Source organism: Passer montanus, unplaced genomic scaffold, assembly GCF_014805655.1.
Source record: "Passer montanus isolate IOZ18808 unplaced genomic scaffold, ASM1480565v1 scaffold236, whole genome shotgun sequence".
Taxonomy (NCBI): Eukaryota; Metazoa; Chordata; class Aves; order Passeriformes; family Passeridae; genus Passer; species Passer montanus.
The window spans coordinates 108,594-124,419 of NW_024366993.1; the positions used below are offsets into that span (position 1 = coordinate 108,594).

General features: G+C 40.5%; 1 protein-coding gene across 4 annotated transcripts in view; it reads right to left on the reverse strand.

The window, feature by feature from the left end:
• Positions 1-15,826, reverse strand: part of UVRAG (UV radiation resistance associated) — an 85,749-nt gene that overhangs the window by 41,256 nt on the left and 28,667 nt on the right. For 3 of the 4 annotated variants that reach the window (XM_039710868.1, XM_039710869.1, XM_039710871.1), the window contains 7 exons: positions 6,875-6,980; positions 4,871-4,997; positions 3,857-3,941; positions 3,297-3,384; positions 2,673-2,733; positions 2,058-2,099; positions 502-667 (listed from right to left, as the gene is read on the reverse strand). In XM_039710868.1, the coding sequence (XP_039566802.1) occupies positions 502-667; positions 2,058-2,099; positions 2,673-2,733; positions 3,297-3,384; positions 3,857-3,941; positions 4,871-4,997; positions 6,875-6,980 (675 nt within the window). The remainder of the gene's footprint in view (positions 1-501; positions 668-2,057; positions 2,100-2,672; positions 2,734-3,296; positions 3,385-3,856; positions 3,942-4,870; positions 4,998-6,874; positions 6,981-15,826) is intronic. The other variant, XM_039710870.1, reaches the window with a different exon arrangement.

Sequence of the window (15,826 nt, forward strand, 5' to 3'; positions counted from 1 at the left end):
ATATTCAGTTGATTTATAGTAGGTGGCAGGTTACTGTGCTTTTTCAATTGATTAAAAAACTCTATGTTAAAACAAAGCTATTTGTTTTCTCCCATTTATCAACCACTATCCTGGCACTGGCAGCAGCCTCCCAGTGAAACTACACCTGCTATCTGCAGTTTATTCCCATAGCCAGTGGCAAAACATAAAAGGCAAGTTTTCCAAATAGAACCCAAAACTCATGAAACACTAAGAAACACTATTTAAGTTTTTCTAGCATTACTGGATGCCAAATCAAAGCCATATATGCGCCAACAAACCCAGAATAACAAAGCTGAGTTACTCTATTCTATCCCAAAATTCCAACAAGAGACACTCAACGACTATTCCACAGCTACTGAAAGCAGTAACCAGTAACTTTAGATTCCTTATTCACCTCAGACTGCGCAAAACTGTTTAAGATGGGCTTTTTGGTGTTGATTTGTTGAAGACAGTAGATCAGTGAATTTACAATATACTCACTCTCGCTCTTTTTCCGTCAGCTTGTCATTTATATTGTCTTTGATTGTAGACCGGGAGCCCTTGTGAATTATGGGATACCTGAGTGGCACTTGCAAGAAGAAGGATATCATGGAAATTAGGTGAGCAGTATAGCCCAGGGCCACAGCAATGCTTCCATCATCTTTTGCTGTCAATGACAAAAAGATTATATCATTAATTGTATCCACCAAATCCTAATATTCATCTTTATTGCTCAGAGAACAACAATTACTGTAGCTCTCAGAAGTCAGAACTCGAGGACAGAAGGAGACCTGGTGTCGTTTTGGAGAGCTTTACACGTGTTTGCACTGTATTGTGTTTGCCTCTTGCGATGAGGCACAGAAAAATGATGGCTTGTTCTTCTGCAAATTTTACTTTCAAAGCTATACTGCCAGGATGGGGGAGGGTGAAGAAGAGATGGGAAAAGTGAAACAAAATTCACAAGATAAAACTCAAGTATTAAGATTTCTGCGTTTCTCTAGATGGAGTTGACACTCCCGTGTGAGTGGGATCAGGAGAAAGCTGCATTCCTCCTCAACTTTATTCACAAGTGAGATCAGTTGGAGAGACATTGACCCCAGGCTATGAACTCTGTTCTCTGCCAATAGCCAGAAAAACTTAAGATTAACCCATTTTTTAAAAGTATAATTTTCAATTTGACATTTAAAGTTTCAACCTTAAAGCTTCACCTGCCAAGAATACACATAGATCTTGCAATTGAAACTACATCTTTTAGCCATATAAAGGCTTTTCCTTTCTCTTTTCTCTATTTTTAATTCTTTTTAAAGGATATAGACAGCATTATAGTCATCCCTTCTGATGCATCCATGAAACCAGCTGAACAGAGGACCTTCAACAAAGCTTATAATGATATTCAACAACCATACTGAGCTCTATCAGAGCCTGTCATGATGTATGTATTTAAGTTACATCCCTGTCAAAATGGATTTTGTAAAAAAGGTTCAAAATTTGCAACCAAACTGGTTTTCTAGGGATTTTTTTTGACACCTAGTTTTTTAAAAGATACTATCTACTGAGTCTGCGATAAGATCCATGCCAGACAGCTGGGTTTCAAATTTAACTGCCTGTTTCACTAAATTGAATGTTTAGTACTTCTTCCCCACAATACAATTCTTCTAAAGACTTGGATAAAGAATTAGTAATTCTTTTGCAATGAATTAATACCAGGAAACTGAAAATGGGTCAGAAGATGGCACACCACTCATTCCTCAGGAGTCAGCAAACTGAGTTCATTACCACATTTAGTGAAATCAAGGAAACAAAGCAATAGACTGATTTTTGTCCTGCTGACAAATTAGTTCGTTTTAAAGATTATTCCTCCAATATTCGAGCATCCAATATACATATTATTAGTATAAGTTAATTACTATGGGGTGGCTTTAAAGAGTCAGACAATTGATGGAGGTTTTTCCTTAAGGCTTAAGAGCGAACACGTACTGGGGGCAAAAAATCCTCAAGGAGATTTTAATGAATTTCCAGTTCACATCAAACATTTGTACATGAATGCATGCAGTTACCTGTACAACTGTTATACACACAGGCACATGATATATTTGCTCCTGGAATAGGATGAGGGATGACAGTTGAAGTAGAAGGTCACTTGTAAAGTACTCCATACTGTCAGAGATGTTCAAATGCTTTTTTTGCAAGGTATTTTTCTGGCAAGTTCACCAGCAATGACAGTAAACCAAACGGAGATTCATGCCTGTTGCCCTACCGAGATTTATGGACTAAAAGTAGCCCCAATGGAATTCTAAGTCAGACACCAATATTTTCCAGAACCACTGAGTTTAAAAGGCACTTCACCCCTGGCTCAGAGCAGGTTGTCCCCAGGACTGTGTTCAGCTGGGTTCTGAGCATCCCCAAGAATGGAGACTTCGCTGCCTCTCTGGGTAGCCTGTTCCAGTGTTTCAATATGCAGTCTTAGAACACAGAGGTACTTTATTGAGAGTCAAAAGGAACCTCCTTTGCTTTAGCTAGGAAGTACCAACAAATAATTTGTCTGTTTTTTTCTAGTCTATATCTTTCTGGTCAAAAATTTGGACCCCAAGCTATTGCTACCAGTTTTCTTAATTCTACAAAGTTTAGAAGCAGTGTTAACTGTAACAACTACATTAAGAATATGCAGCTACCTTGAAAGTCTTCAGAATTAGGAAGCTTGACTCCACACACAAAGTAATCCTTTTGGTTGTTCTGTAAATTTAACATCAACAGTGGAAAGTGAGCATGAAACAATAACATCCAGAACACCAAAACCTGCATAAAACATGACAACAAAGCTAACAAACAATAAAATAAAATTTAAAACATTAAATATTCAACTAAACTTAGAGTGAGTGACACAGTGTTTTAATCCACATCTCACATAGTTCGGAAAATAAATGCAACTTTTTTAAAGAGTAAAGAACTTTATATTAATTCATTATATAAAAGATTTTATATCTCAACTTTTTAACATGTTTCTATGCACTCAGCCTACTGTTAGGATTACTTTATGCAATGGTACACAAAATGGAAAACATCCATTAAATTATAGCTATTCTATTTTCATAGAGGGCACTTGTGTATGAGGTGCTGGCCTAAGTTCCCTCCCTGTAAAGTTTGTAATCTAAAGACCAAATGTAAGAAAAAGCTGAAATAAACAAAATGAGCAAAGAGCAGATTCTGTCACAAGTAAAGCATAATATTTGTTTTCAGTGTAATAAATAGGAACTACATTTCACATTGAGCAGATTGTCAGGATGTTGAAAACATACCAAATCAATAGGGTAGATGTAGGACAGCTCCGACAGCAACTGCTTGCATCGAATAGTCTGCTGGGCATTTATCTTCAAAAACTGTTCTCTTTGGGGAAAGAGATTCCAAAACTATTATTTTCTTCAAAAGCTCAAAATAAAGGTATCAAGCTGTCATACCCCTTCTGCAGCTTTCCAATTATCACCTCTTATCCTCCAAAAAGTTAGGTAAATCCACCCAAAAAAAATACAGTACACAAAGCTAATGTTTGTCTTCAGGCATACCAAACATTATAGACATATTTTGACTACAAGAATCAGGTATTACAAAGCTGTCTTACACTAAAACACACCTGAAATTCCTATCAGAGTCTACACATACAACCAAGCATTAGTTTTCTTCTCTTCTAGACTTGCCACTGGTAATCACTTTAGATATCTAGGAATTGTAGCAGGGATATCTCAACAGAAGTTTTAGGGCAACATGAGGAAGAATTTGGTGCCAGAAGTCCCATTTTCAAATGCTTGCTCTCAAGCTTATCTTTTTTTTCCAGTTACAGAACAAACATAGGTCCTTTTACCTCTTAGCAGTGCATTCCTTTCTTGATTCATATAAAGATTCATTATGCTCTTCAAGTTTCTGGTATTCAGTCTCAAATGCATTTGCTAAGCAACAGGAGGAATTAGGAAAAAAAAATAATATAAATATTTTCTTAGTTATCCAAAGTTTTAAAAGTAGATACTGACAAAATGTTGGCAACAATCCTCCACTTATTCTTACTCTCCCATTTTCTATATTATGCTCCCAAACTAGAGAATGTCAGACAGCACAGGAGGAACACCTGTCTTCATGCACTACACACCATTCACCAGCCAAATACAACCCATCATATTTCACCTTCCTTTAATACCTATTCCTCTCACAACCACACAGTGCAGTAATCCAATTATGGGATCCCATTACTTGCACAGCCAGAATAAAATACATGGTAAAAAACATCCTTTTTAGCAGTAATTAATTACTTTAGACTCAACTAAGCGTTGAAAACAACAAAAAAATCCTCCAACAAAATCAAGTATGTGTATAGTTTGGTCTTGGTGAACTCTGAAGAGGCAGTGATACAGCATTTCACTATAGGAGACTTGCCCAGGATGATATCCTCCTTGTAAAGGATGATACCAAGATGACCGAGTGTTTCATCTGTCACATATTAAAAGATTAAGAGTGATATTTGTCTTCTAATACTTAAAACTGAATCCAAATCACAGGTACAGCAACATCCCTTGTGACATGAAGTCCCTTTATGACGGCAATGTTTACTGTACTATACTGCAGTTCTTCTGATGTTCTCATAAAATGTCAATTAAACACAGATTTAAGATTGCTTTGGAGAGGTGTCAGAGTAAGAAACTATTTAGAGACAAGATACCAGAAACTGCTGTCTAAAACTCAGTATGATATAGAGTGAAGAAATTACACCTGGCTGCAAATTTCAGGTAAAGAAAAAACACAAGCAGCAGCCAGACAATGAAAACAGAGAAGAAACCAGCACTTTCATTCTGGTCATAAACTAGGCTAAGGCTTCTACACATACCTCTGTCAAGCAAAGTACTTTTTTGCTTATGCAACAAGGCTACTTCTTGACCAAGGGCCTTCTTCTGTCGCTCCAGTTCATTACGCAGCACCAGGATCTTCAACTGTAAACATTCACTCTCCTTTTTCTAAGGGAAGAAATACAGATTTTAAAATAAATAAATAAATAAATAAATTTATTTCTCCGCACAGAAGCAGTTGCATAAAGAGGTGGTAGGAGAGAAGGAAAAAACAGGACAAAACTAGCACCTGCTTAGGAATGGAGTTCATAGATTACCACAGGCAACAGATTCCCAAAGACTAATAATTTTGCTGCTTTGGAAGGAAAGAAATGCAGCTGTGTGTCACAGTGCTTGATCCTCCTGTGGGATGCATCTCTCTTTAGCCCAGACCAAAAATTAAGAATAGTGCTTTACCAGGACATCAAAACTGACAGCACAGCACTCGCAGCAGGATGAGCATTCATTCCCTAGCAAAGGGCTCACCAGCAAGAGGGAAGGTGAGCAGTAAGAAGTCTATACAAAGTGAAGGCAGGAGCTGGAAAAAGGCTGGCAATATTCAAGCTGCGCTATCAGATTCAATTCCCAGCTTCAGGATTATGAGAATAAGAGGATACAAAGAAAAAGCTGAGAGAGTGTTCAGCCTGGAGAAAAGGCTCCAGGGAGACCTTAGAGCCTCAGTTGTCCAAGAGAGCCAGAGAGGGAGTTTGGACAAGGGCCTGAAATGACAGGACAAGGGGAAATGGCTTCCCATTGCCAGAGAGTAGCATGAGATGGGATGTTGGGAACTAAATTATTGGCTGTGAGGGTGAGGAGGCCCTGGCACAGGTTGCCCATAGAAACTGCGGCTGCCCCATGCCTGGAAGTGGTCAAGGCCAGGTTGGACAGGGCTCGGAACAGCCTAGTCTAATGGAAGGTGTGCATGCCTATAGCAGAGGCTTGGAACTGGATGAGCTTTAAGGCCCCTTCCAACCAAAAACATACTAGTATTGTATGATATAGTTTTGCTCTCAGATATTAAAAATCAAAGGCCTTTGCAAGGAGGAACAAACATATCCATAACTGAAAAGGTAATGGTTAAACGGTCAAGATACCAGAAGGCAAAGAAGCTCTGGGTTGGAATGACTCACAAGAGATTTTATATTACCCCGTATGGAAGGTGACTTCTTCACCTCTTCATCTACAACGTAACCCCTGTAATTACAGAGGGCAAAAAAGCTCCCATTTTTCCCACTTTGTCAAATCCTTGAACCAGTTTGACGCTTTTGGAACTTAGCTGAGTACTCTCAATTCAGAATCTGCTTTACAGCAATAAATTAACTTCACACTGCAAATGTGTCCTTTACAAGGCACCAGACACATACCACTGAGTACCAACATAATGAAGTCACCACAAACCACTGCTATTCTGTCAACTCATCTTTGAACCAAGATCAGCTTTTCTGGGCAGAAAGCAGAAACTAATGTCAACAGACTTCTCTGGGGAGGGGAGGGGAGGAGAGCAGGCAAAACCAAATGTCAAATGCCATTGTAAGATCTAGTAAAATGTCTGTTTAAAACAAATATGTCACTTGAATGACAGCATTTGTATGAATTCTGTTCATCCAAAGAGAGTCAGGGTGCAAGAAGATACAGCCAATAGACTCACCTCACTCTAAATCCAGCACAGGTTCCTGTCAAGTTTCATATAAATCATTAGAAGTTTCTTTTTCCTGAAAGACCTCTTTTGTGCACTGTGCAATGTTTATGCTTCGATAGCATGATTATACAAAATACAGGTAAAAATAGGATAACCAATTTATCAATGCATCTGAGTAACTCACACAACTCAAACTGGGTTGTGTGGAGCTATTATACAGCTCTCAGATGAGTTCCCATTTAAAATGACAGGTGTAAAGAAAGACTCCAAGTTCAAGTATTATAAAAAAAAAAAAAGCTTACAGTCAAGACATCAGTCAGATGCTTCAGCAAGCCCACAAAATAAGGTTTTAATAAATCAAACATACCAGTTCATTCCTTGTAGATGTACATCTCAGCTTTTCTTCAATCTCCCTTCCTATTTTCTGAACAGTTACCTGAGTCTGTTTAATTGCACACTGAGCTCTGTGGAGCCTAAAAGGAGAAAGTTACAGCTGTGATAAAGGTTCCCCACATGTGCAAACACCTCAAAACCAGCAACAGGAATGCAAACTCAGACTGTCAGCTTCCATTTCAAAATATCAAATGAGGAAGCATAAGGAAGGCACAGCTAGATGGGACATTGAGCAGAAATTGCTCCCTGTGAGAGTGGTGAGGCCCTGGCACAGGTTGTCCAGAGAAGCTGTGGCTGCCCCATCCTTGGAAGTGTTCAAGGCCAGGTTGGATGGGGTTTGGAGCAACCTGGTCTAGTGCAAGCTGCCCCTGCCCATGGCAGGGGGTTGGAACTGGATGAGTTTAAGGCCCCACAACCCCAAATCATTCTGTGATAACTTGCAGAGTGTACGAAGAAAACTGCTAAGTCTTTCAATTCAACCAAGTAACAAAATCTCCTCTTCAATTTTTGAATTCAACAAATACTGACCAGGCTGCAGGCGAGAGAGCAGATAATTACAGGTACCTCACTTAAGTTAAATCACCATTAACGTGAAAATAGACACACACAAGCATGGTTAACACAGGGCAGCTTTAGAAAAAGTGCAAGTATCCTTTAGCTAATACACAGCTACCCAGCCAAGAACATGAAACATTCTTCAGTATCTCCCACTATGCTATGGGTCCTTCTGTAGCAAAAACATAGGTTTCTTAATTGAATCACATTGGAAAATATTAAAAGATTATGATTATGCATTACTGATTGTCAGCCCTGGCTTCAGGGTGAAGAGAGAAAACCAATTATTTGCTGTATTTATTGGAACAAAAACAGGCAGAGGAAAAAGATGGCAAAAACAGGTCTAAGAGAGACATTAACATCTTTCTTAAAATTAACACAGAGTAGAAATTACTGTATTTATTAGAAAAAGAGGAGTTGTACATGGAAGCAAACAGTGCTAATAATATTAATACACAAGGTCTTGTGGTTTAGAACTTTTACATGTTACAGTTCTAAATGAATACACTTAAGTCACCAGATGCCTTTAGTTCCTTCATACTGTTGCTTTTCCTAAACACCAGCAATAGCATAATTTAAAGCAAAAGTCTAAGCAATTTCTTTGGTTTCTCTTGAGTTTCTCAAACTGCTCATAGCACCAGCAGCTGCAGAGCTGGTCAGGGGCCACCCCATATGAAGAAACACTGCTCTGCTGGCTGCTGAGGGGGTGGGCCAAGACTGCTGAGAGCAACAGTCCTGCATCTCCCAAGGGCTTGGTGTAAACATACCTAATGAAGAACTGAGACCTCCTGGAAACCCTGATCCTACTGGGAACTATTTCTTACACCTCCCGCCTTTGTGAATGCACCCTGAGGCTGTTGGCTACAGAACACATGGTTACACAGGTCAAAGCCAAGGTTTGCTGACCATCCTGAACACCACTCAGAGCTCTGCTGTCATGTCATCCACTTCCACACTTTCCAAGTTGTCTCCTTCCAAAAAGAGAAATCTGGAATGTTTTCCTTCTACATATTAGAAAGCCTTATCCAAGATGAAACTTTTTGGTAAAAAGTAATAAATGAATGACATTTCCCCTTCCTCTTTATGTAGTTTAACACTGGAAGAACATTCTTGATTTAGTCCCTTAGGTGATCACGAGACAGTCTTACAAGTTTTCACAACATTCCATTTAGGCAGCAAAACCTCCTGGAATGTGTTCTGCTCACTGAAAGAGTACTTACATAATGGAGAAATTATTACAAAGGTCATTTGTCATGTGAGTTCCTCACAGTGATTTGATCAACACTCATTAACAACCTACAAGCTGTGTAGTAACCAAGTTCTCCTATGCATGCTCAAAGGATAAGGAACAAACATCTACAGAGACTGACTTCTCAAAACAAGACATTTAGTAAAATATTTGTTCAATTGGGTGAATCAGTATCTAAATATAAATTTCTGACATATAAAAACTGCTATACAAAATAATTCAGCAATAAAATCTGGTTTTAGTAAGAAATTTATTTCTTTTTAAGCCAAGCATCATCCACTCATTCCTTGCACAGTTAAACTTTGCTGCCTTGATGCCAAATAGGGCCATTTACACTGCAAGACAGAAAAACTACTGATATTGATTGACTCAATCCCAGTACATCCACTGTTGTTCTAAGAAATTTAAAATGGTAGGGACTTCATGTCACAAAAGTAGCAACCATCAACAGAATTTTCTTCTCAGCCAAAAAAAAAAGCCCCCGTGTGGAAATCTTTGGTCATCCAACAAGGGGAATACAAACTAAGCTATTAAGAATGCCAACATGGAAATTTTGAGTATCACTTCAGCACAAGCAGACTTTGGTGGAAGCAATTATGATTGCACAATGGAGATCAGCAAGCTGAGGCCATAAATCTGGATTAAAACATATACAGAATAAACAAAGAGAAACTTCAACCCTGACTGACCACATCTTGTTTCCATTTCTAGGCTAAATGCAGGTCCAATGCTACAGCTTAGTCAGCACAAGCTGTCCTTTGAGTACAATCCTGCTTGGTTTAATAACAGTCAACAGTAAGCCAACTGATTACATCACCTACATGCCATCAGCCAACGTGGGATTCTTCCTACATTGCCCAAAACTTCATTTTTTAAAGTACTTTATTAAAAATAGCACTTCCATAGTGCTTTAAAAGCTAATTGAGGACTTGAAGAGGCCACTGGCCTGCTACCAAATTTCCTCCAGCACTTGGGAAAGCCAAGCCACTTACAGCAGAAACTCCAGCCTTTTTGAAGGGATAGTTTAGCCAACAGTGTTGTCACTCAGTGTGTGCAGCAGCTCCCAGCCACTGTCAGCCAGAAGCAGAGCAACTGGAACGTGATGACTGACAGATTTACTGCTGTTGCTTGGGGCCCTGAGAGCTGCTCTGCAATTGTCCAACATCAGGCCAGTTCCATGCTGATGCCTGGGAAAGAACCGGAAAGCAAAGCAGACATTTAAAGTCTTGAGCATCCTGACTGATTGAAAGTGGAACTCCACAAGGCTGCTGTTCTACTTCCATTCCTGTAGCACCAGCTTTCTGAGATGGGGGAGATTAAGAAGACCCAAAACACTTTCCCTTCCTTTGACAGTTTAGAAAACAGTTGGATATATTAAAACTGCAATCCATGTATTGTAAGTTAAGACTAACACAAGCTGCATCCCTACTTGGTCTACAAAGGACCAGCACATAAAATTTCAATATCTCTCCTCTATGCTTTCTAGATCCCAAGTTCCTGAAATACAGGCTATTTGGGTTATTTTCTCAAGGCTTTTCAAGTCTTACATCTAATTGCTTTCCCCAACAACTACTGCCCCCTTCCCTCCCCCCCCAAAAAAAGCCCAAAACCCACTTTCTACCTTGGCTATAAGATTTGAAACCATTCTAGTGTTCCACCAATCAATCCAGTTTGGTTACTGGGTTGGATGGGGACAGGAGGAAAAAATGGTTAGCATATTTTAGACTTCATCCTCATTAGAGGATTTCTTTGACAAAATGTTCTTGTCTTGTTTGCAAGATCAATCAGTTTTCCTTACTTCCCAGGACTGAACAGTGCTGTGGCCCAACATAACTTGACTTTACAACTTCAGAATGTGCTGTAACAACACATTCTCTTTCTTTAAGCCTGCAGTAAGTTTGAATGTTCAGCTGGAGTACTTTCCTTTTCAATATGCTGCAGTATCCTAGTCTCTCTTGGTCATGGAATAGTCCAGTGATTTACTAGTTAGTATACAAGTTCATTTCTTATTGCAATCTCTAAAAAACTGAAAGCTGGAGTGTAGTGAGAGTTATGCCTATTAAGTGTCTTGCTTTGAAAGACAGGGATCTGTCAAGGAAGGCGGAACTTCCCTTGAACTGGAAAAATTACCACCTTCACTCCAAATTATTATAACCTGGAAATTAAGGGGCTTTCAGGCAAAGATATGGGAAAAGGAATAACAGGGCTTTACTAGTAGTTACTTGTACAACAAGACAAGCAAACAACAATGGCAGCAAGAACAAAAAGAAGCCCAACAGTAAAAACCCCCTTCTCCTGGCCGTTGAGCGCGTTCCCCCCGGTGCAGTTCTGCTCGCGGCCAGCAGGGGCGCTGCTAGCTCCCGGCCAGGCAGGGCAGGCGCAGTGATTCCTCCACGGCTGCAGGGGGTGCTGTGGCACGAGGTCAGTTGCATTGCCCTCCCATGGTAACGCGGGCGGGCTGGATGGCAAAAACAGCCCACAGCAAAAATAGGAACCTCGGAGCAGCAGCTCGGATGGCAGAGGCAGGCACACACACCCTGCCACTTCACCCCGCGGTAACATGAAAACTCCACAGCCTCAGCAGGAGCCACAGGTGTCAGGTGCACTCGGGATGCTGAGTCAGAGCGTAGTGATAAAGCCTGAGGCAGCGGCAGAACCAAGTGGGGCTGGGCTGCAGCGCAACCAGGAAGACGCCCTCCAGGAGTGAGGAGGGGCTCAGGCTCCCGGGTTTTCCCCTGAGGCATCCCAATAGGTGATGAGGGTCCTTTCCAGTCAGATCACGTGTTACTAAGGTCCCAGTTAAAGGGCTGCTCTAACGAGCAAAGGCTCACCCTTGGCAGAAGGCGCAGTGAGAGGACAAAGGCTCCGCAGTGGCGGCAAATCCTTTGGGCAGCAACTTCAGACCAGCTGTCCCTTCTCCAAGGCTGAGAGCGAGAGCACAAGAGGAGCCGAGCCCAGCCCTTCACCCACCCTTTCTGTTGGAGCTGTTACTAGATTCAGGGCCCAGAATAAGAACTCTGGATTAAACCCCTCCATCAGAACCAACTCCTTCCTTCACCATCGCCTTAAAGCTTCTCCACACAGGGAAAACTGGGGAGAAGAGCCTCTGCGAGAGGAAGCTCCATCCCGCAAGCACCGGAGCTCCGACGTGCCTGGACTTGTCTCTGTGGTGTCATCTGGCAGTGTCTCTGCCCTTCCCATGAGAATGCCCCTCAGCTAGGACAGTCCAGCCAGCTGCACTCCTCCCCCTGGCTACATATTTTGTCTCTTTTAAGTACTGGGCATTATTGTCTCTTAGCAACAGATGGGACGAAATACCGTGAGAGAAACAAAAGGAAAAAATCATAACCCCCAACATTAAGGTAACATATGCTTGTATTTACATTAATGAAACTCTCAGCTTTATCAGACAATTCATACATGATTTTGCAGTTCTATCATACATTCCCAATGCCTATTTTCTATTGGACACATCTGGATTTTTCATGTATAGACCTTTAAGCCATAAATACCTCAATCAATTATAGTAGTCACATACCACAGCTCCTTCTCACGAGAGAAATAAATGCCTCTGGTCATATTTGCCAGAACAACCTTAGTTTACAGCAAGACTAAATTTAAACTGAGAATTACTACATGGGGTTTAGAAAATAAATTGAACACTTCCAGCAATAAGTGACATGTAGGATCCTGGAAGTAAAGTACCCAAATCTATTATCAAAGGAAAAAAAAATTAAATATTTTCCTATTAAATTAAGAAACTAGATTTCACACTACTTTCTATCAGTCCACAAATTTAGATTCTGTAGAGTGCCAGCCAGCTGCGAGATTTTTTCATAATCTCTTAAACCATCATTTGCTACATCTGCTTTCCCACAAGAAAAAATTCCTAATTTATAATCATATATTCCCTTTCCAATTTCTTAAGATACCTATACCTACAATTTATCAAAAGCAGATGTAGGGCAAGAAAAGACAGTAGGGAGTAAGAAAACAATAAAACACAAGTCTGACTTACTAATTTGTGACATCAAACCTCTACAAGAGCCAATGCTGTAAGAAACTCATGTAAGGCGATGGCTGACTCTCACGATTAAAAGACAAATATTATGTATATATGTTAAGAGAAGTTTTATAGATTTATAGTTATGTTTTATCTCCCTCTGTGATATTATCAGGGGGTGGCCTGGGTTCCAGACAGTTGGGTGGGTCAGCTTGTTACTATGGCAGCACCTGACCTCCAATCCAGATTTAAGGAAGTAAACTCCACCATTGGACAGCGAAGGAGTTGATGGACAGAACTTTGGGAGGGACTAAAGGGTTAAAAGGCAAAACCTCCATTGTGTGGGCAAGCACATGGTGGGAGAGATCCTCTGCTCTGGTGCTGTAATGTTTTTTCTATTCAGTCTTCTGTTGTATTTTTGATAAGGCTTTAATAAACCTTTTAAAGTTTTTGAAAGTGAGTATCATTTCTCACACTCACACAAGACAGTGCTCATGCAGCACAGATAACTTTCCATCATTCTTTCAAACAGTTCTGAGTCCTACAAATTAAATCACTTATATGTAAGCCTTATGTTTACATTGGAGAGTCTACATTTAAGCCTTACACATTTAAAACTCAAATTAAGCTTTAAAATAATCAAGTCCATGTGGATTTGTGGACTGCAACAGTGAATGCTCTGCACTATTTGGAAACAGAGAAGAAAAGGAAAAAACACGTCTTTCAAATGGGCAGGTTCCAGCCTCCAGTTTGAGGAATATTTAAGGAAGCTAGCTAGGATACAGATCACCTTCAACACTCACAGGGCATGAATGGAAGAAAAGAGCCTTAAAGTGAAATTCAGGTTTTTTTAGAAATTAAGCAACAAAATGTGAGATGTCTCCAATTCTCTTACTCCAGTTCACAGATCCATCCAGTTAAATGGTTATGTTTTTTAATTCAAAAAACAAATGTGGCAAATTACAAAGGAAGCTTCTTTTTGATGTTTTCCAGTTTGTGACTACAGAAACCTTGCTGCCAGGGCACACAGAATCATATTCAAGACACTGTATTTAGTAAAAAAGGTAAATTAGATGCAAATCAAATTTTTAAAGTGCATAAACATGTCAAGATAACGCCAGCCAGGTGGACAGTAACACTAGTAGAATTCAACAGGCATTTCCTAACAAGTCTTCATAGAAGTTCCAATTCTCACTCTGAGCCAGTGAGCAAGTCTAAGACTGGGATTCACTGAACAACTGAAAAGGAAGATGCACAAATTCAGACTGAATGTGTTCCAGGCTCCACTCAAAAAGAGACCAGGTGCTCTCCACTTGATTGTGTTCTTCCACTCAAGGCCACACAACTGATAAAGTGCTTGTGACAGCAGAGCACAAGCTTGTGCACAAGCTTGTGCAATGGAGGAAGGTGGTGGAACACTACCCAGTGTTCAGGTGACTGATGTTTCAAAGCTGTATACTGCTGCACTTGCCTCCGGGAAGCCACCCGCAAATTGAAATCTGTGTCTTCTTCCAAGGGGAAGCAGAATTCTGCAGCTATAGTAGTGAAAACTCCCACCTAACAGGGATGGTCATAATGCTCTCAGGAGTGCTCTGCAGCTTCTTGGACATCCATGCACTTCCTGTCCTGTCCTCCCCTGCTTTAATGAGCAAATTTATTAGAGCATTTTCCCCACGACAAGATCTTCAATCTGTTTTATTTGTTCTCCGTCAAAATTTTGCCTTGACTTTCCCTGGTGTGGTTGGATAGTTCTGAGGATTTTAGAGACATGATTGCATTCACCAAAATCTTTGCCCAGGCTGAGAGAGAAAGCAACTAACAGCACCATTCTCACGGCCATATCCAGAACAAAGGTGTAAAAAAAATAAATAGTCCTGACGTTCACAAAATCCTCCTTAAAATTTTTCAGGTATCCAGGTAAATTACTTAGATTCTCCTTTGGTGACACTTTGCTATTTAGATTAAAGATAAGGAAGGCATTTTCTACAATGAGGATGATGAAACACTGGCACAGGTTGTTCAAGGTGGTAGCAGGTGCCCCCTCCCTGGAAGTGTTCAAGGCCAGGTTGGATGGGACTTGCAGCACCTGGTCTGCCATGGCAGGCAGGTGGAACTGGATGATCTTTAAAGGTCCCTCTGAACCCAAACTATTGTACAATTCTACAGCATGCTGGTTTTCATCCATTTCATAGAGCCAAAAAAAGGAGGAGGACTGGGTTCTGACTTATCAGTATTGCTTTATTAATACCATCTTTTACACATTCTCACAAATAAAGAGGCAGAATAAAGCTACTTTTTAAGCCCTGCACAGCTTTGTGTAATTCCTCTCAAAAGTGCTTTGAAACAAAATTTGACCAAGAGCTAGCAATATATCAAAACTAAAAATGTCCCACTGCAGGGGTAGCTTATTGCATATGGCATATTAGGAAAACTGAAGATCAGAGCAGCAGTAGACTACTAATCCAGCAGTTAACAAACACATACTGCTCTCATGCTTCATGGACTGTTTCAGCATGCTATGACCCATGCTACTTCTCTGCTACAGATTTTGGCAAAAGGCAGGCTTGTAAGTTTAGTGTTCTAATGACTGAATAGCCTCAGTTCCCATACAGCTCAGCACCATAGAGGTAAAATACCTGGGAAGAGACTTGTCCCAAAGTCTGATGCCACTAATAAAAATGCCTAAAGAACCTCTCAAAATAGAAAAATAAATCAGCTCTGAGCTTTCATCTCCATCGCTACTTCTTAGGAAGCCATCACAGCACAATTCCAACCCACAAAGTTTTCAGGCCAAGAAGGATGACACTTGTTAAACTGTTCATCCATTTCAGTACTGCTTAATTAAGCACACAGAGGGACTCTAGAGGTCTGATTCCAGCTCCTATTTATTTGTCTTGGCCTTAGGCCACCTGAATTTGTCTGTCCAAAGCCAAGGGGGGATGCCTGCCTTGTCTTGGCTGCCTATTGGGCACAAAGTGCCAAGTCTTCCAGGTGCAAATCTTTCCTGTTTAGAAACATCAAACCTGGCCATGACAAAATCCCCCTGATGCTGATCACTAGCAAAAGGACGTTTTAGCAGAGGAACTTGGTGATTTAAGAGCAGGTAAGAGGAATCCTAT